The sequence below is a fragment of the Ovis aries genome, chromosome 1, assembly GCF_016772045.2.
Source record: "Ovis aries strain OAR_USU_Benz2616 breed Rambouillet chromosome 1, ARS-UI_Ramb_v3.0, whole genome shotgun sequence".
Classification (NCBI taxonomy): Eukaryota; Metazoa; Chordata; class Mammalia; order Artiodactyla; family Bovidae; genus Ovis; species Ovis aries.
This window is the reverse complement of record NC_056054.1, coordinates 218,953,875-218,976,073: the sequence shown is the minus strand read 5'-3', so window position 1 is coordinate 218,976,073 and position 22,199 is coordinate 218,953,875. Positions and strand designations below refer to the sequence as shown.

The window sequence follows — 22,199 nt, the reverse complement described above, 5'->3', positions numbered from 1 at the left end:
ATAATCACTCAGCTGCTAAAACATTCTCCACAGATGCAAGTGGACAGCACATTTGTCACTATGAAGGATTCTGACACATACTGATCACAGGGCAGAGATATGGAATGATGATGCTGCTCAGAGAGGTTGGCGGAAACTCTGTCCCTAAAGAATATGGTCATTATTCCCTTCTAGCCAGAGCATTAGCATTTTCATATTACTTTGGATTTTATTTATTAAAAATCAATCCAGAAATATTTTATGATACTATTTTATTTGCATTTATTCCTTCTAATTGTTCTTTTCAGAAAATCATTTTGATAATCCACCCTCCATGCAATAAATTGTCTGAGTGAAAAATGACCTCTGGCCTTCAAGCTGATTAACAGTAACAAGCAAGGGTAAGGGTCATGATCGCATACATTTATGGGGAAGAATAGTAAGTGCAAGGGTGATGATTATAAATGTTTTATTTATGTACATTTAATATTTGAGTAAAGTTTCATTATCTAGTGGTTTTAAATCATTTGAGTGTCCACCCTGCTGACACACAGATTCCTGCGGCAATACATCTTACAGAAACACTTTCCTTTTATATGGAAAATAGCTTACTCATGACTACTATTATTCTCGGCTTTTATCTCGAGCACATATAAACTATAAGTCCTTCAAGTCATTTAACAGCAATTGGCTGTTGAGAAATGTGTCTTGCTTTAGGAGCTACTAATAGCTCCTTTTGAAGAAAGATCACTGTGATTACTTTACCCCAAACTGTTTCAACTTGGGAAAGCATCAAGAAATAAAAAAAATATATTATGGACTTGACTAAGTAACAGCATTCTTAAGGATAACAAGAAAAAGAATAGTGGTTACTCAAGTGCCTCCTCTATAAACCACCCCCACCTCTGGCTTCTGGTGTCAAATGAAAAGAAGATTAAATTGGAGTGGGGAAGAAGCAGAGGAAAAAGATGAGAAGTGAGCTGAGGGTAGCTGTTAACACCCCACATGCGGACACACACACACCCACTTTCTTTCCAGCTGCTGCTGCTGCTGAGTCGCTTCAGTTGTGTCCGACTCTGTGCGACCCCATAGACGGCAGCCCACCAGGCTCCGCCGCCCCTGGGATTCTCCAGGCAAGAACACTGGAGTGGGTTGCCATTTCCTTCTCCACTGCATGAAAGTGAAAAGTGAAAGTGAAGTTGCTCAGTCGTGTCCAACTCTTAGTTACCCCATGGACTGCAGCCCACCAGGCTCCTCTGTCCATGGCATTTTCCAGGCAAGAGTACTGGAGTGGGTTGCCATTTCCTTCTCCATCTTTCCAGCTAGCAACCACCAAAGCAACATAAAAGCCATCACTGAATCCTCTTTTTCATCTTCCTAACATTTGCTCTCATGTACTTAACATCAGCTGAAAAGAATAAATTTCTCCATTAAGACAGATAGAAGTAACTTGGACAAATACACACCACTATGTATAAAAGAAATAACAAATACAAACCTACTGTATAGCACAGGGAACTCTACTCAATACTCTTTAATGACCTATATGGGAAAATAATCTAAAAAAGAGTAGATACATGTATATGTATAACTGATTCACTTTGCTATATGCCTGAAACTAACACAACATTGTAAATCAACTATACTCCAATAAAATTAATTTAAAAAAGAATAAGTGACTTAGACATCTGCTAGTTGGGGTAGTTTAGCCATTCTGTGATCAACAATCAGTCCTACACCATATCTTGGGATTAAGATGAGCTTTATCTAGGGTATTGGTCAAAATCTCAACTTCCTCTAGCTATCTAGGCTGACTCACGTGATACTCCTTTTAGAAAAACATCATTTTGTAGATGTAGTAAGTTTTAACAGTCACTAAAGTCTGACTTGGTATTTCAAAAAATCAGGATGAATTGGGATAAATGAAACAATTTAGCTACAAATACTTTTTAATTATGAAAATAAAAATGAAAGGGACAACATGTACTACAATGAATAGGAAATCTGCTGAAAATAACAGGAAAAAAGGAGGCAAAAATCAGATCATATATTTTAGAAAGATATTGCCCTATATCCTATCAATGTCATTGACTAATCTCCAATCAGTAAAGGACAGTGTTTTTTTTTTTTTCCTATAGAACAGTGATTTTTATTTACATATATTATAGTTGTTGATGGTATCTGCAGCCAGATGTCTGGAAAAGGAAGTTATTTCCCCCCCTTTCAGTCCCCAAGAGGCTATTAACTTTAAACTGACGCAAACTAGTATTTAGACACAATTCCCTAGCTTCTACCAAAAATGTAACTATCTCCCTTGTCAAATAGTTCCTTTTGTAAAAACATTTCAGCAGGCAAGATAACATCAACTGGGTCTGAAGCACTTAGCTTAACATTTTTTTATCTGGCAGCCAATAATTGATGACATAAAGAAGTTTCTCATTAAAACTATTAAAGTGACAATCTGATTATACAAAATGATATGTCCAATGGCACCATGAATTATGTGACCTAATGTTTCACAAATTAGATTACACATGGCTTTATCATAAAACAACTAACTTTTCATAAATAACTTATGATGGGAAAGTTTGTAGATTTGGTAGTTTTCTATATTTATTCACTTATCTTGAGAAATCTTAAAATCATGGCCATTTGGGGGAGAAATAAATATTCATATTTTATGGTTGTCTCATTCCATGTATCATATTCTGCAGTCATGATTATAAAATTATAGCTTTCAACCACTAAAATTTATAAAATTTAATATTTTAATATTTTCCACGAATATCCATTTTATAATAAAAATATAAATTACTGCTCGGCAACATCTATGATTCAAAGACTGGGAGTGTTTCCAAAGCATTGTCATAGCAGGTGCTATACCACTGCATTATCAGGAAAGGCATCTAACTTAAAATCCGAACTGTCTTTGAAAGTTGTAGCAGCACTGGCCATTTGTATAGGAGACAACACCTTATTCTTGAAGCGGCTAAAAGCAAAGCTACCAGCAAGTAAAAGTTAACATTAGAAAGAATGAAGACAGTGCAGCATGATATTTAAGACAAACCCTTGCCAGGGAAGGCAGACCAAAAAACACTAGAAATAATAAGCCAGGATAACCAAAGAACAATGCTGCCTACTACACAACTTTGCCTAACAAGGAAGTCTCTGTCTCTTTGCTCTTACACTGTGGAAATAAGTGTAAACCTTAAAGGTTGATAGGATGAGGAAAATCCTTAAAAGTTGATAGGATGAGAAAAATCCACAATTCCTCACATATTCCACAGAAGAAATAAATGGAAGAATTTCTGGTAAAGGAAAACTAACATCAGATAGAGGAAACAGGTAAGTGCCAGAGTGTTCTAATTTAAAATACTTTATATTTAATGTTATGGTGACTAAGGATAAAGTAAACTGTATTCCAAGATTTCATCCATACTTTAAAATCAGTATAATTCTGAGCGAAAAGGAGAATAAAAGAGTAAAAATATATACACTTAGAGGAAATTTTGTAATACATGCTATTTATATACATTTTCATTGTCTCAAGGTTTATTTGGGAGTGAAACATAAATAAATAGTATTCCGTGTATCTTGAATAAAAAATAAAGCTGTCTCCTAGTGATGTCAACTTACTATATCTGGAAATATTAATTGACAGTTGAGGGGAAGGATAAATAGGGAGATTGGGGCTGACATACACACACTACTATATATAAAATAAATAATTAATAAGAACCTATTGTATAGCACAGGGAACTCTAAACACTCTGTAATGGCCTCTATGAGAAAATAATCTAGAAACAAAGAGTGGATATATATGTATGTATATCTGATTCACTATGCTGTACACCTGAAACTAACACGACACTATAACCAACTATATTCCAATAAAAACATTTTTAACAGTTTAAAAAAGAAAGTTGAATCTCCACACTGTTCTCCATAGTGGCTGTACTAGTTTGCATTCCCACCAACAGTGTATAATAGCCAGGACATGGAAACAACTTAGATGTCCATCAGCAGATGGATAAGAAAGCTGTGATACATATACACAATGGAGTATTACTCAGCCATTAAAAAGAATACATTTGAATCAGTTCTAATGAGATGGATGAAACTGGAGCCGATTATACAGAGTGAAGTAAGCCAGAAAGAAAAACACCAATACAGTATACTAACACATACACATGGAATTTAGAAAGATGGTAATGATAACCCTGTATGCGAGACAGTAAAAGAGACACAGATGTATAGAACAGACTTTTGGACTCTGTGGGAGAGGAATAGGGTGGGATGATCTGGGAGAATGGCACTGAAACATGTATACTATCATGTAAGAAACGAATCGCCAGTCTATGTGTGATACAGGATACAGGATGCTTGGGGCTGGTGCACGGGGATGATCCAGAGAGATGATATGGGGTGGGAGGTGGGAGGGGGGTTCAGGATTGGGAACTCAAGTACACCCGTGGCGGATTCATGTCAATGTATGGCAAAACCAATACAGTATTGTAAAGCAAAATAAAGTAAAAATAAAAATAAAATATAAAAAAGAAAAAAAAAGTTGAGGAAGCGGATTGTTGGTGTTGTTGAGTCACTAACTCATGTCTGACTCTTTGAGACACCATGGACTATAGCCCACCAGGTTCCTCTGTCCATGGGATTTCCCAGGTAGAAATATTTTGGCGTGGGTTGCCACTTCCTTCTCCAGGGGATCTTCCAGACTCAGGGATCAAACCCACGTCTCCTGCACTGGCAGGCAGATTTTATACTGCTGAGCCACCAGGAAACCTGAAGAAGTGGAACCCAATGCTAAAAGATATATTCTTTAGATAGTTAAAGATTTTTAAACATTTAGTCTTGTGAATCCACACAGCCAGAACCAAGTTCTGCCCTGGGTTATATGGATATGAATTACAATGTCAACTTGGGTCTACACATAAGTTCAGGTTTTATTCTTTTTTAAGGCTTTATCATAAGCATCTTTAACATGCTGGTACAGGCTCCCCCAAATAATTATTGTTTCCACTTAGTGATCCATCTTGAAATCCCTATTAACACACACTCCCAAGTACTTAGAAAGAGTTCTACATCAAGGTACAATTACTATGCAATGGGTTAGATTTAGAGAATAAACTTTCTATAAACAATTTATAGACACTAAATGTCCAACCCAAACTGAAAGTATCTTGCAGCTTGACAAAGATGAAAATCTATCTGCTAAAGCTCTATCATTTAAAGGAAAAGGGCTCAGAAATCTCTCTATGGCAATTTATAATATTAGTTGTTTTCCTTTTAATGCTACATTATTTTAGTCAAAAATATAAATAGAAAACTTACCCAAGTTCTCTGATCAGGCAGTTGGAACTGGGAGCAAAATTGAAACAAAAACAAAAAAATTACTTCTGTATAGGTATCTTTATTGCAATCTATCCTTTGAGAAATTAACATTTATACTAAGTAATTTTTGCTTATCATGTAACTATACCTTGAGTAAAAGCCTTGATAATGAATATTTTTATAACATGGAGTTTTCTCTATTTACCTCAATTAAATTTTAGAATCAAGGTTATAAACCAGGATGGTTTTTTTTTTCCCAAGAAAGCTAAATACTGCTTACTACCAAATCTTAGCAAAATAGATACTTCCTTTTCATTTGTTTCTACTGACTGCAAACCAAGATTCCTAAATTTTACTTTAATAACTAAAATGTAAGCAATTTCCTACAAAAAAATATCTAGTCTCTTATATTTTTACAGCATTAATGACAAAGAAAATAAATACTCACTCAAATGTGAATCACTGAGTAACAAAAAGGTAGTGTACTTGGAAATAAACTGGTTTCTATTAGCATGGGACCATCAGCAGTTTGAACTCTGAAGAATAGCAATGAAAAGAACTACAAATGTCTAGTTATTTGTGACCATTTATGACAAGACTCACTGGTGAAAATGTCAGTGAATTACTGTGTTGCCCAAAAAGTTCAATTGGGTTTTTCTGTAAGATCTTATTGAAAAATCTGAATGAACTTTTTGGTTAACCCAACAGAAGCTATACCAGGTAACACAAATGTTATATCTTTAAAAATATCATTTGCTTGTTTAAAGGGGATATATCTTGCTTTCTTAGGTTACAGTATCTTTAATAAGGAATATACACAGTTTTTAAGGGTGAAAGATTTACCACAGAAGAAATCTAACACAAGAAACACTTGTTGAAAGCAAAAGAAAGACGGAAGGCGAAAGACGAAGGGCAAAAGTCTCACGTGATTTTCACATCAACATACACATGAAAACTTGGGAAAAGACCTTAGTCTTTTTCCCAGTTCTTTGGAATACTGTAACAAGTAGACACTTTAAATGAAGAAAGTGAAGACACTTTAAAATGAAGAAAATAAAAAAAGAATGAATAAAGCACAGAAATGGAAGTAAAATAGAGTTTCCATGGTAGATTAACACAAAGCCAAACATCTGAAATTGAAATATATAAATAACTAAAAATAACGTTTAAAGTATAGGAAAATCAAACAAAGGTATAATTTATAGCCAGTTTTGTACTAGTATAATTGCCAAGTGATTTCTATGGCAATTCAAATGAGCTGTCAATGTGAATGCAAAGTACCCAAAATGCAAAGTACCCAATGAAATGGACATTCCAAAGATCGCAGGGTAATATCATTTCCTCCATCTCACCTCCTGTGGCTGTCATCTTCTTTCCAAAATTATAATCTAAGGTTCCAAATGTAATTTTCAAACACATAGGTAGGGAGAAACCCTATACTACTTATTTCAGCCTTATGTTAAACTAACTTATTTATAAGAGAAAAATAGAAAGTGAAATAGTGCTCTAGTGGCCTGACAGAGCAAACATACTTCTCTAAGAACTGAACGGAGAGGAATTTAAACCCTAAGAATGATAAAGCCTGTATTTATCTTTTGATTCTGATGTATATGTTCCCATATGTTTTCTGTATTTTTGTCAAGGATTTTAAAAATACATATTTTCTTCTAAAAGGCAGTAAAATGGCCTAATAATTTATTTCCAATAAAATTTAATAAATATCCAACTTATTTGTATAAGTGAAAATCAAAGCGTTAGTCGCTCAGTCTTGTCCGACTCTTTGTGACCCCATGAACTATAGCCTTCCAGGCTCCTCTGTGCTTGGGATTCTCCAGGCAAGAATACTGAAGTGTATTACCATTCCCTTCTCCTGGGGATCTTCCAACCCAGGGATCAAACACTGGTCTTCTGCATTGCAGGCAGATTCTTCACCATCTGAGTGAAGTGTCAACTTTCATTGATTAGTAACTATGTACAGGGGGGGCAGGCAGGGAGCGGGGGGGTGGGTGGGGCAGAATACAAAGACATACAAAAATTGTAAAATTTTTACCATCAGAGAATACCACTACAAAGCATTTACATATCTATTTATAGGTTTTCCCTAAAGCATGGAAAACACATGCTCTCCTTCTAATTATTATAACAATCCTAAGAACTAGATAGAGGTGGATAACCCTGAGATAAATAACACTATTCTTATTCTGAAGACGAGGATATAGAAGCCTCAGAGGGACCATGTGATTTGCTCCAAAATACTTTAAATGAAAAATGAAATTGTGAATGGTCTTAACCAAGCACTTATCTACCTACAAAACGATGGCAAGCCCTGGGTGCAGAGGAGGCAAATCCTTTCATTTTGGTGGAATGCTCTGGTGTCCAGCAAGGCAGCACCAAGAACACAGCAAGCATCCTTTCAGGCATTTCTAGATACTGATGTATCTCCACCAAAGAAACTGGGCTCAGGAGATGGCAGGAGGGTGTTCTACTGATACTTCTTCATAGTCAAAACAGAATATTTCTGCATCCAATAATAAAAGAGAGCTTTTCCACCTCTAGATCCTTCCATATGCCAAGCACAGTGCTAAACATGTCATGTATGTGAGCACTGATCGTTTCCGCTGCCCCTAGTAAGGCTGGAAGGGGTAAACGCATTACACTGACAGAGAAGGCTCGGAGAGATGAACTACATACCTCAAAATCAAAGCATTTCTGCTAATAAGTAGTAAAGCCTGTTCTAAAGCAGTTATTTCTGGCCCCAAATCCTAGGCAGTTTCTCTTTGTTTTCATTTGTTTGTTTATTTGTTTGTAGGAAGGTGGATCTTGAGGCTGTGATGGAATTGATACAGTACTAGAAAGAACAAAAAAAGTTCTGCCGAAACTTCAGAACATATGAGGCAGATTTTCTGAAAGAGCAGACCTCGTCTGTGTGCTCAATCGTGTCCAACTCTTTGCGACCCCACAGAAGGTAGCCCACAAGGCTCCTCTGTCCATGGGATACTGGAGTGGGTTTCCATTTCCTACTCCAGGGGATGTTCCCAACCCAGGGATCGAACCTGAGTCTCCTTTGTCTCCTGCATTGCAGGTGGATCTGTTGAGCCACAGGGAAGCCTAAAGTCTGAAAGGACAGACTGCTCCGAAGGCTTGATGAAAATTGAGGGACCTGAACATCTCTCAAGTGACACTCTTTATGCCCTCTGTATCTCAGTGACATTCAGCCATTACACACAAAAACAGCCACAATGGTTATCAAAGTAATGAAATATTTCTGTCATCGTTGATAAATAGCCTTTGCCCAGCTACCCTGAACGTCCTCCTGCTGCCCAGGTCTCCTCCCAAAAGACCCTTCAGACAGCCCACCAGCCAGCAACCAAAGCATGAACAGTTGGCCAGCAAGGGCTTCTGGGACCCAGCTCCCCAATGGCAGGAGCCTATTCTGATTGATCAGTATTCATGACATATGATGTATTAAATATTTTACTGATCACTATTGGGTACTGTTCTTACAGCAACATGCAGCAATAGTTAGTCTCATGTAACAAGACACGACATTCTGGTGTGGGAAGGACACCCTCTGCCACTGTGCTCCCATAGGTATATTTTCAGTGATCTGAGCGGGTGACTGCTATACTCCCAAGCTCTATACATATGCCTCATCTTTTGCTATCCTTCAGTAATATTGAGAATATTAAAACATAGCAGATTTTCTATCATTTGATTTAAAATATGCATATACTACATTTATAACAGCTACACGCACATGTAAAGATGTTAGTAGACAAAACTCCCCATTTTCTGAATCAGTAAATTTGCTTTAGCTAGCTAGAAACCTTTGAATTTCAGAGAAGATAGGGACCTTACACCCACTCCTTCATCTAATAAGTAAGGAAACTAAAAGCCAGGTCGACTGAGTCATTCAAAGACACTGAATCCTGGCTTTTTTTTTCCTCCCTTGAACTACATACCCACAGCACTTGATTCTGAAATGATTAGTTACTAGATTTTAAAGATAACTAGAATATAAAATAGATTGATTTATTGTAATTAAAACTAATTAAATGTAATATAATTTAATTATAGTTATAAGGATAACTATAATATCCTTATAAGCATTTAATTAGAAAGTTATCAAGAGAGATATACTTTTTGTACAATAACTGACACAAAAATGCATTTTATGCTCAGGTTTATTAGCCCACGAGACCAATAAGTGCAATTCAGATCAGTCTAAATGTGGAAAATAAGTACCTGATAACATTTGCTGTTTTAGAACTTGCTTTTCCAGAAAATAATTTAAGAAATTCCTTAGTTTTCTACACAAAATGAATACTAACTGGAATATTTCTAACCCTTTTCATACTAAATCATATATTGTTTCAGGTTAAAACAGAGAGAATTTTTGAGCAGTGACAGGTCTCTCCACTCAACCCAGAATATGGTATTTCAGCTCTCACACTTTACTGTCCAGAATTTGGGAAAGTGTTTTTAAAAATGTAGAAAGAAGCAGTAGCAGAGAGGGTGATGGTGAGGGGTGGAGGAGGAGTCATATTCCAAGATGATTAAATTTAATTGTTTCATAGCTTTCTGTATGATAGATTGCATAGAATTTTCCACCAATTTTATCAGAGAAGTATAAGTTCTGGTGTGAATATATTGGAACAGCACAAATCAGTTAACTCTGTTGTCGAACATTTTCATAAAAGTATTGCTTACTGTCTATAAGGAGCTTGTATCCTTAGTAATTAGTAAATTAAAAAAATATATATCATTAACCAGATTCGAGATGCTTATATATTCCTTCTTTCAATATAATTCTCCACACTTTAATTGATATGTATACTAGTTTTTTAAAAATGACCAAAAATGTGGGGACATAAAGATGAACCAATTAGATAGCACTGCTCTGTATTTTCTTTACAGTGAGAAATTATACATATTTTGATAAATGGACACAACTCCATCCAGCAAATAGCTCTGTGTATTGTGGTGAATTCTTGTGCAATTACAGAACTTTGCTGGAATGCCCAGTGGTCTCTAGATAAATTCCTTCACCCTCTATGGTAACAACTTGTCAGGTAGACTCATTTCCTGTTTTTATCTAAGCACTAAAAGAACACGGATGACCTTCATGAGTTTGGGACAACTTGCACAGTGATCTATTTCTTACAATCGCAAATTTTTAAACATGAAAGACAACTTCAATATTTAATTTCTTAACTGAATTTTGCTCACTCCAAAATACACTTTAGCTCAGGTGAGTACTTAATAGAGAATAACTTAACACTGAAACCACGTTATTTTTACATATATATATTGACTACTTTTTCTTTAAAAAGTTTGGATTTTAATTCTGCTAGAATTTCCTGTGTTCTTCCACATCAGCGTCATAGGAAATCCTAATGTTCTCAAGATTTCTTTCATTTCATTGCACCTGCTTTTCAGGATCAACAAGTTAGTTTACAAGCTTGAAGTCTCAAATTCAAAATACTTACTTGTGGGTGAAATAAGAATCCTGGAGAAGGCCTCAAGTATTTCTCTTTTAAAGCTTCAAGTGGGTCAGTTAGTTTTCTTTTCTCTACTCTGAAAGGTTAAAATTAGATTTTGGAGAAGAATCAGTCTCACAGATCAATCCCTGCATAATCGCTGACATTTAAAACAGCTAACAATAAAGCAAATGGTAGGTTGCCGGGAAGCACACTAATAAAAATATAAAGACATCTGTTTCAGTTCTTGAAGAATACTCGTGGCACTTCTAGGTGCTCAAAGAAAGAAGGTCCTTTTTAAAATGGAAAAATCCTATTCAATGAGTAGTAATACTAATAATAATGAGAAGGAAATGTTAAAAACGAAGTTATGAAATCGGAGGCATCGCTCACAAGTTTGTACCTTTCCACTGCAAATGTAGACAAAAATGCTGGCTGATTTCAAAAGCAGGTGAAGAAGGTTCACTTTGAAAATTAAAGTCATTTTCTATCAATAAGGCGCTCCCACAAATCATCATTCTATTTCTTTTACATTTATGAATGCCAGCAGGAGAGTTTCTAAGCCTACTACACACCCTGCTAGCTGCTGCTGCTGATAAACAGGGTAGGTGAAAGAGGGGTGGTAGGAAGAGGATAAGGAACTTTTTGAAGATAAAGAAAGACTTTATCAAACTTATCTATACAGTGCTTCTTCTTTAGAAATGTTTGCCATTCTATTTTCTATTAAGTATATAGGAAAAGACATTGTGGATTGAATTAATTTCTTTCACCAACTGTTGGTGATTTCGTTTTAAAAAAATATTCAATAAGCATACTTTTAAAATAGTTTCAAACTGAATAGAAGCAGCTTCTGTGCTAAGTCGCTTCAGTTGTGTCTAACTCTTTGCAACCCCATGGACTGCAGCCTGCCAGGCTCCTCTGTCCCTGGGATTCTCCAGACAGGAATAATGGAGTGGGTTGCTGTGCCCTCCTTCAAGGAATCCTCCTGACTCAGGGATGAAACCTGGGCCACCTGCACCCCCTGCATTGGCAGGTGGGTTCTTTACCACTAGTGCCACCTGGGAAGCCTAGAAGCCGCTTCGACTTCTTGAAATTGCATATATGCTATGTTTTATATATACTCTTTCACTTATTGAAATCAGTGCCCTTATACCCATTTTATGGATGAAGAAAACTTTAAGACATGAGAAAGCTGAGATTTCAACCCAGGTCTTACACTAAAACTGGGTTTAGGTCTTTTATGAGTTTGATGAAATGAGATGCCTAAAGCCTCAGTTGAAACTGTTGTACCAGAGAGAAGACTGATATTAGAGGAAGCAGGTGGAAGGCTGGGAGATGACGGAGAAGAGTGGAAGGGGTATGTGGATGAACTGGAAGTTCATTGCCATTGGGAGGGTCTAAAAAAGAAAGCTTGAGAAATTATCTTCACAAAGGGCTGAGACATATCACGGAGTTAGAAATACAACCTTACTGCCCATGTGTAATATATAAGCTACACACAAAACATGGAAGATCTGGTTTTTCCCCCCTTCTTTTTCTTTCTCTGTAAAAGAACTGCCACATAAAAGAAAATACAATCATTGGTTGGACGGGGGGGTGGGGGGGGGTGGGGTGAGGGGAGTGCCCAAGCCTGGTAATGATGGCTTTGAGACATTTTTGTCTTGTCCTTTTCTATGCCCCTTGTCGTGTTCAAGTAGGGGCAGTCCTTAATGAACTGGTAATGTTTCTTGGTTAATGTACGTAATGAAGGTAGAAAAAGAGCTTGAAGTGAAAAGACTTTGCAGTTCTGGTACCTACCAAGTTATAGGTGCTCAAAAAAATATTGTGAATGAAGAAATTGAACAAAACTGTCTCCTGATTTTAAAAAAAAAAAATTAGGCAGAAATATCAAATACTGCCAGCTTAAATAAGTCCAATAAAAAATTGTCTACATTTTCCATTAACTCTTAATGATGTTCATGATTTGAATGAGAAAATAAATGTGAAAATGCTCAGTAATATTTAAAATACATCGCAAGCACTGTTATTGTTGTTTGTACACTTTGAAGAAAACTAGTATTTAAAAACTGAATCATTCTGAATGGTCCAGTGTTAACTGAGAACTGGACCTAAGAGGCTTTTTAGCAAGCATATATTTCCCTGCCCTAAAAAATTTTGGATGCAAAGGAAATTGAATAATGCAGGCATTAAACACAGATGTGTTTTTAAGCCGATCATTCACATCATTTACAAAGCATTTTTGTGATCAATATTTGATTTACAGGGGGCTTCTAAGAGATTTACTTAGAAACAAAATAGGACCAGCACTTATTAAGGTTTGTGTTGGTAGCTTAATAAAGAATAAACTCTCACTCTGTCCCATTTCATTCCAAATAATCTGACCCATTTAAGTACCCACACATATTTGCATTAATCCTTCAGGAGCCTCATTCTTCCGCCACTTGACAACTTGCTTTAAATATGGCTTTCCCATATTTTCCACTTTAAAAAAAAGTGTTTAAAAATAAATTTATTGTCAAGGGAAAGAACTCCATGGGTCTATTCCAAAACCCCAAATTCGGAGACATCCAAAAATAAGTCCAAACCTAATGAGTTGACTTTCTGAATAAAAAATGAATTCACCAGATCAAACAACTTTACTCTGTTTTATAACAACAATAAAAAGTGGTTTGTTAAAAGCCATAACTTTAGAGTCTAAAAACTACCTTTTGTTTGTCCGTCCACACTTAGCGGTCTCCCAACCTCCCTTACCTGTAAATAGGGTCCATAAAGAAAGGAGTGGGTCTAGCATGCTGTAAGGAACCATCCGACGCTGGTCTTGGTTCAACGTTGCCTCCTTTCTTCTCCCCAAACACGTGGTTTTTACGAGGCTCCGTCAGCTTGGTCCCACTGGCTCTACTCCTACTGCCCATACTTAGATCCAGGGGCTGGTCTTGGCTTGCAGCCGGGGTCGCTGAAGGCTTGGCAGGTACTGGGGTTAAGGGCTTCTCATCCTTGCGTTTAGTGGTGAGATCAAAGGGAGACTCAGAGCTTCCCTTCTGCAGTTTCTTTACTTCACTTGGTGATTGGGGTTCCATTTTCAAAGGTAACGATCTCAAGTCTCTATCAGGAAATGGGTACATTGATTGAGAGAATGCTGGAAAAAATGGGAGGGGAAACATGGAAGGGTAAGGTAAAGCTCCAACTTTTTTGTCTTGCAGCCCCACCAGTCCTGTTGAACCAAAGTATTTTTCAGCAATAGAAGCAATAGCCTTTATAGAATCATTCACAGCTCCTGACACCGCAGTCTGCTCCTCTAAAGATGGTGAGAAAATGGAATGATTGCTGTATTCTTTCTTATTATGTATTGAAGCCAGATTCTGAAGAGGGCTTACTTTGTCTTTGAACATTTTACCATTTTCTTTAAATTTCTCTTTATCACTTTCAATGTCACTTTCCAGATCAGAGCCCGAGGTTGTTTCCAGGTCACTGCCACTTGGCGTACTGACATCATCAAGGTCACTACTCTCTGACTGGTCACTGATTTTCTCAAGGGGCCTCTCTTCAGAGGACCTCTCGGGCTGGAGCTCCACTGGCTTATTGTCCCCTACAGGTGGGTGTTTAGATAGTGCCTTCAAAATATCCTGTGTAGCTGGCAGTATCTGAGGATGTGTCATGAGGGGACTTTGACTTTTGTTTGTCTGTTCAGTACTTGACAGTCCTTTAACAGGAGAACTAGCAGGTATCAAAGGAGGCCTGTGGTACAAGCCGGAAGGAAATAGACCAGGGAAGCTAAAAGAAAATCCAGGAGCTGTTGGAAAGGTAAGACCAGCAGGATGCCTATTGGCGCCAAAATAGTCAGCAAGGCCCGGGTTGGCATGACTCATATTAACCATGGACGTTTTATCCATAGCTGGGGTTCCAGGAAGTGAAATGCCTTGGCCAAAAAATCCACCTGCCGCAAAATGGTTCTTGCCCTCACAAAACCTCCTGTGTTTATTTAAGGAAGACGTAGTGCTGAACATTTGTCCACAGTCTTTGCACTTGATTTGGGTTCTGCAATCAGCATGCATGCGCTTATGACGACAAAGGTTTGAAAACTGAGTATAGGATTTATGGCAGACCTCACCTGTGTGCAAACAACAAAAAAGAATCTCAGGCTTTATGGCAATTGCTTCTGAATTTAGCAAGTATTACAAGTGGTTTACCCCAAATTTCAATTAGGAAGCCAGGAAAAGACATTGGAGGCACCAAAGTGGTGCTCCAAACACAGAAAACCCCATTTCACTAGATTCCAAAGCAAGGCATCCAACCTGACAAATGTCTTGAGACAGCACAAATATTTCATATAAATAGATATAAATATTTGTCACCCCCACTACATCATATTTTGCATCATATTTGTGTATTCAAATATTTATTAAAAAGTCAAATTCCAGCATGCACTGATTTCCCAACCCAATGACGACACCAGCAGAATCTTTACAACGTAAATTCTTAAGATCTGCTAAACATGAAACAGAACAGGAATCCCTTTAAAATTTTAGACCATTTATAGATTTCTATATTGTAAGCACCAACACAAAAGAAAACAGCCTTCCCCTCCCCCAGAAACTTCACTTTATTCCCTCTTCCCTCGGGGAAAAAGCCTGTGACTGCTCTACCATTATTTAATTTGTATTATATCATATGCTCTCATCATTCACACATCAAAGCCACACAACAATGCACATTGTGTATTCTGAGGCATTTTTAACAATCATTTTCATGATTTGAGAAAGACTGACATAATTTACAATGGCGCTATTTTAAGCCTGCAAAGGAAACTAAATTGAATGTAGCCCATCCTGCATTGCTGGTTCCCATGAACTATGAGCACGTCCTCCGACTTCCCCTCACACCAGTGGTTGTGCTAACCTTCCTGCATTTATGAAACCCCGTCCTTGGGAAACATGTCCACTTGTTGTCATATCTTCACGGGTTATCTTGGGGCTTGACTTGTATGCGGTACTGCCAGCTATGGCAAGCAGGGGAGAGTGCATAGAATGCTCGAATCCAATCAGGGTACAGTAGTGGGTGCGGCTGGAAAAAACCCTCTTCCCCCAGAATTTGCCAAAAAAGTAGAACATCTTCTTCCTCATATATGTCTGAACAGATCTAAATATATTTTAAGACCAAACTCCTTGACCCTTAATAGCTCCTTTGCTTTGTAGGAATCCCACTCACTCCACAGTCCGGCAAGATTATAGTATCCATTTCCCAAGCATCACGTTTTTACGTTAGTTTACTAAAGATGAGTCCCCTTTACGTGTGAGCTTACTTTCATGCTTCTGTTCACATTAATCCATGCAGAAACATGATATGTCTTGTTAATAATTGTTGAAACAAATATAAGAAATCAAATTGAAGATAAAACGCAACATTTATTTCTTTCATGTGATGACTGCCTTTAAACTCCTAAGTCAAAATAATAACAACTAAAAAAAAAAATCAAAGAAGATTTTATGAACCTTCAGTCATGCAAAATTCATCCGGAACTTCGGTTATCCCCCACACCACCAAACAGGAAGTACCAAGTGATTCCATATCTATTTCTTTTACTACTAACAATTAAAATGCATTGCTACACATATAAATTGTGCTTAGTAACATTACAGGAGCTTTCAGCTGTGGGATGATTCATGACACTGTAGAGACTAAAACATGCATTTTAACGGGAAGAGAAAACGTGAGTTATTTCTTTTCAAGTCATTCTACTGGAATATTCAACAGAGTCTGCTTTAAAAAGATATACTAGTTAACCATATACAATAAATACACATACTATTTAAATTCTTTGATATAATAATTAAAACCATATGAACTAGAGAGTAGAAACATGAGACTTTCACTAGTTATACTAATTCAGCTATGAGAAATAACAAGAAATAGTAAACAAAATGTTGATGGAATTCTAAACGTGCACTCATTACGAAAGTGACACCCCTCCTCTGGGCCATTAAAAGTCATTGAGAAGACATCCTGACGGGTGTTCAAACAAGGTGTAAGGTTTTGAAAGGTTTATAATATTTTGGCAAAGAAATATTGCTCTCTACACTTCTTTCTAACAGTGAGAGAGGTTTCAGAAAATCAAGAGTTCCTCTATATGGGAGTAAAAAAAGGTGCATCTGACTTTCCTGGTTAGAGGCTCTATCACACTGACAGTGTTTCTATCAGGTCTCCAGAACTTAGAATCTGGGATGTCTCCATCAGCAGAGGCTTTGTTTTTCTCACTTGAAGGCCAAGCCTGGCCCACCACAAACCACCAAGCCTGCAGGTAAGGGGCTCGACTGATGCTGAAGTCTATGCTGTACTGTAATTTTCTCAGTAATAAGGAATTAGCCAGCAGTTAACATTGCATTTTTCTACTTATTAAACAAATTAAGAGGTATTTTGAATATATTCAGCCTATTAGAGCATGTGGTTTCTATTTGGGAAGGCTGGAGGTTTCTGTAAAGGCAGTGAGTAATTACCTTAGCGCTGGTGACTCTGGGCTCAAGCTTGGCGGTACACTGTAATAAGAGACAGTTGCCATAAACACACCAGTGGGGGTAAAGCGTGGTGTGTGGCCTTCTGGTGAGAAACAGATATCAACTCTAGGTGAACCTCCTCCACTCCAAAGTCTCCACACCAACTCCTCTTTTGTTCTGAAATTACATGGCTATTATTCATAATTACCCCATGGTCCTCTGTCAGATTTTATATTTGAAGAATGCCATCTGCTATTTAAATTTACCAATAATTACTGAAAATACAGTCATGGGAAATAGGTCTGCACAATCTGATTGGGAAAGGATACCCTATCGTGTTTTAAAGTGAAACACTTGACTTCAACACAATTAAAATTCCATATCCCAGGATCTTAGATGATAGGAATTTCTATTTTTTGACTTTTAAATAGTAGTGAAAGCATTAAATAGGTGATGATAATTCATGTGATCAATTCCTCTCTATTTCCCACCAAAACATAAATGTATCAAAATGTATTTCTGAAAAGTCAGAAATAAATGAATTATGTATGCCTGCAGTACTTGTAAGTACATTTTTAGGGCATTACGACCTAGAGTCAGGAATGTCTTTTTGAGACAAGAAGTCTAAAATTTCCATTGTATATTTTATTTCCCATGACTTTCAACAGAGCTTCCTCAAGAGAGAATAGAGCACCCTTTTGTTTCTCTGCTAGTCCTTTTCAATCCACCCAGGGAACAGAAGAACATATGAGCAAAACGGGATGCTAGCATAAGCTGGAAAGGGAAAGGAAAGCTCTCATGGGGCTTGGAAACACAAAAGAGAGCTGTGCAAAGGTAAAAAGGAGGCATGTTAGTCTCTGGCATCTCCATGTTGGCACTGAAAACTAGGGTTTTTTTCCATCAGGTCCTGTAGTAGTGTCTCATATACCTACTACAAACCATCAAGTAGCTGTCAGAAAAACTGTTTTGCAAGGATTCCCAAGTCAGAGGATTTGCCAACTCCTGAGTATGCTTCATCCAGTTCTGTGCTTATCTGGATCCAAAATCTGTGTTGAAGTTTGTAACAGCTCAGTGAGTCACTGTGTTTCTATGCCCCGCTGAGCCATGGAGAAGCCCAGAGTTGTTGCCCAGATGGACTGAGAACAACTGATTTTCCATATGAAACATTTCAGCACAATACAGAGAACAGGGGCGGGTGGACAAGAGAAGAAGCAAAAGAGGGCTGAGGTGGACCTGTCCCGAAGCCCTTGGTTATAGGGATATTCTAGGTAGGTGGTCAGATTGAATGGCCCCTGAAAATACACTGTCTGTAAATTTGCTTGAGTGCATGGGGTTAGAGACGCAGCATGTCTAGCATCAAAGTAAAAGTGTTCTGCTTTTCAAGTAACTGAGAACTACTGATCTGCATCCTATGATCAACAACAAAGGGTAGATTAAAGGGTCCTTTATTCCCCCTACCCCCCGCCCCACACACACAGCCCTAAACCTACTTGCCAAGTGAGGTTCTTCTAGCTCTTTCTGACCCAGAACAGGTTTTTCTCACTTCATTTTGTCTAGTGTATCTGTGATTTGCTGTTTTACAAACCACACACATTTCCAATAGGACAAATCTCACAACCTGGGGGGCTTCCTTCACATTATTTAACAATGTGTCTTTTCTCTACCTGTTACTGATTCCCATCTAAAAGGAAACAACCCAGGGATCATAGGCAAAATACCATAGATCTGGTTATAAAAGATTTTCTCATCATAGAAAATAGCCTGACTGGATGAGACCGTAAATTGCTAATGCAGAGGCCCGCTCATTCAGGGCCACGCAGGGCTCACTCTCCTGGTCACAGAGCTTTTCGGATGAGAGACAGATGCAGGAAAGGGGGCTGGAGTGTTGAAAACTTACAGATAAAGGGCTTCACACTGCTGTGGATGTGCTTGTGTTGTTTGAGGCCCGACGAAGTGGCAAACGTTTTGCCACACTCGGGGCACGCGTGGGCCCGGGCACCAACATGCTGAGAGCGGATGTGCCGCTGAAGGTTGCTAGGGTCCGTGAAAACCTGCTAGGAAATGAGTACTGATTAATCAAGAAACTTAATCCTAGGACACAAGAAAGAAGACCAGGAATGACTCAAGAAGGGATTGTGTGTATCTGTTTAGTTTTTGTTGGTTTTCCCCAAAGACCAAAAGAAGGTCATATTTCCAAAGTGTGAGCCTCTCGAGGGTCAGGACTGTAAATTATTCAGCTCTGTAGACTTAGCACAAGTATCCATTAGTATCAGTTGAACAAAATAATTAATGACATTATTAAAGCATATTCAAGGTCTTCTTAATCCTATTTAGAGTGAATGGAATTGAATAGTAAAATACAAACCATGATATTATTTAAAATGGTATACTATTTCCATCCTTTAAACAAAGATGTACAAAATTGGATGGATTTTGCCTAAAGTATCCCAAATCTACTTGAGGAGTTCCCTTAGGAGTTAAATTCTAACACTGTGTTTTATTAAGTAACCATTAAACTAAAATGGTTCTTTTGGACATTGTACTAAAAAACAAACAAACAAACAAAAAAAGGGAAAACAAAAAGCTACCCACACATCTGGAAGCAAAATACGTCTAAAGATAATGTCAAATGTCACAATTTCCACATAAGAAAAGATATTCAAATATCATGAAAAATTTTTGAAGAAAGAAATCAATTTCCATGACACTAGGACATCTTTTAGTTAATTGAGGAACGTGAAAATTTAACGATGTGAATTGCTGTTCCCATAGTTAAGAGTAATGGTCAAGGGGAAGTGCTTTCAATTCGCTCTTATATTGTTCAGCCCAGGTCACTAAGGAACTCCACTTTTAATTAGAACCAAGTCATAACTTATAGTGGGGACTTGGGTGGAAAAATCTGCAAGTATAAGAGTCTCCCATTCTTTCTGACTAGGCATTCAGAAACTGTATGTAACTTCCTCACAAATTGCTATTAGAAGAAATCAGTAATGTGCATTGGATAAAATTTTCATTCTCCGTAAAGCTATAAAACAACCCCACTCTGGAAAGCCAGTAGCGGAACCAAGAATTTACCAAGGATGTCTGACACCTAGTTCTGGAACTCACCATTAAGCCTTACTTCCTCCCTTACAAAAATAAAAGGGTACCCACTAAGTGTTTTTGTACACTGTACTAATGCCTTGTAGCATACAACACTCAGTCTCTTTTCTCAAGATATTTATAGCTTCCCTTCTCACGGCTTGCTTTTACATATCGCAGCAAATGATGGATTAGGAGAGAGCAGGACGACAGAGAGAGGCCAAGCAGTCTGCAAGTTCACTGTACCTTGGCGCAGTTCTCACATTCATAGTGCTTTCCACTGTCATGTGACATCTGGTGGCGAATTAAATTGGACTTCCAGTTAAACGCCTTGGGACACTGATCGCACTTGTATTCCCTCTCTTCAGTATGTGACAACATGTGTTTCTCCAAGCTGTTAAGAGAACAATTGATTTAACAGGACATGGTGACTAAGAACACATTAATAAATAGAAAGTCATTTTCTTACTAATCCAACTGGCAATTAAAGAAAGAAGAGGGAAAAGAGTCGAGGCAGGGAAGAAACAGAGGAAACAGGCTTGCAACAGACAAAAGTACATCTTATATTCCTTGGACTGTGCCTCTCAGCAATTCAGAGAAGTGCCCCTGTTGTTAAAAAAATAAATCTGATTCAGCTAGCAGGGATTAGGTGCCAATTTAGGGGCATGATAAACAACTAGCTGTTTGTCCAGTTCTGGATTCATTACACAATTCTAACTGCAACACGTACTGCTGTTACCCACTTAATTCAAACACAAACATTCAAACCGAAAACGTTAAGAGATTGCTTAAGAATATGCAGGAAATTATCCTATCTAATGTATACAACTCTTACATTGACAAAGGCACTTTTATTCCTACCTATATTACTAATGGGAAAGTAGACTGTAAGTGAACTATTCAACAAGCCACTTCTTAATACAACCAATATAATAGATGGTCGCTTACAGACCGATGAATAAATATACAAGTGCATAGATAAGGTTGGATGGCATCTTTGATGAAATGGACATGAACTTGGGCAAACTGCGGGAGATGGTGAAGGACAGGGAGGACTGGCGTGCTGCAGTTCATGGGGTGACAAAGAGTGGAACACAACTGGGCGACTGAACAACAATATAAAAGCAGATATAGACACTGATGGAAATATTACCTAGAGAGAATATATATGCACATATCTTATAACCTAAGGTCATATATATATATATACAGCCTATGAAATAGGGAAGAAAGAAAAGTATATCATACTGTAAGCTGATGCACTTGTAAAGTCTCTCCAAAGAAAACCAGGGTTAGAATTTTCTCACAAGTATAGCGTCTCTGTTTTAAAACTTAAAATATTTTACCTTCTCAAATGTTCCCCTGTCTCACTAAAATTTGAATACAAAATCTGCATGAATATAATGAAAATTAAATATTATAGATAATGGGTTACTGTGATATTCAGAAGATACTGGCAACATTTTTGTTAATTAAATACACACATATAACACATTTGGGATATTACTCCCAAATAAGGTAATCAGAACTCCTTAGAGAAATGTCCCTTTTCAAACTTGATGCATGAAATACGCAAGATGGGCTTCAACATCTTGTCAAGGAAAAAAGCAAGAAAGTTATAGATCATGGCAAAAAAAAAAAAAAAACAAAAAACTAGGTTGCCAATCTAAAGAGACACCTGTTGCCTAAAGATGGGGAAATTTAAGCATCACTAAGAATAATGATCTCATCTTTTAATGATAATAATACTTAAAAACACAAAAATGAAACTTCACCAGTTACCCTGGGAAGATGCTGAGAAGCCAAATCATTGCTCTGAAAACTAGTA

At 37.4% G+C, this 22,199-nt stretch overlaps 1 protein-coding gene across 25 annotated transcripts in view; it reads right to left on the bottom strand.

Moving 5' to 3' along the window:
• MECOM (MDS1 and EVI1 complex locus) overlaps nt 1–22,199 on the bottom strand; it is a 630,714-nt gene that overhangs the window by 20,748 nt on the left and 587,767 nt on the right. For 6 of the 25 annotated variants that reach the window (XM_012099708.5, XM_012099727.4, XM_042234797.1 and 3 more), the window contains 5 exons: nt 20,618–20,765; nt 19,188–19,344; nt 13,554–14,910; nt 10,812–10,899; nt 5,323–5,349 (listed from right to left, as the gene is read on the bottom strand). In XM_012099708.5, coding sequence (XP_011955098.3) covers nt 5,323–5,349; nt 10,812–10,899; nt 13,554–14,910; nt 19,188–19,344; nt 20,618–20,765 — 1,777 coding nt within the window. The remainder of the gene's footprint in view (nt 1–5,322; nt 5,350–10,811; nt 10,900–13,553; nt 14,911–19,187; nt 19,345–20,617; nt 20,766–22,199) is intronic. The other 19 variants (XM_012099716.5, XM_060394075.1, XM_060394062.1 and 16 more) reach the window with 4 other exon arrangements.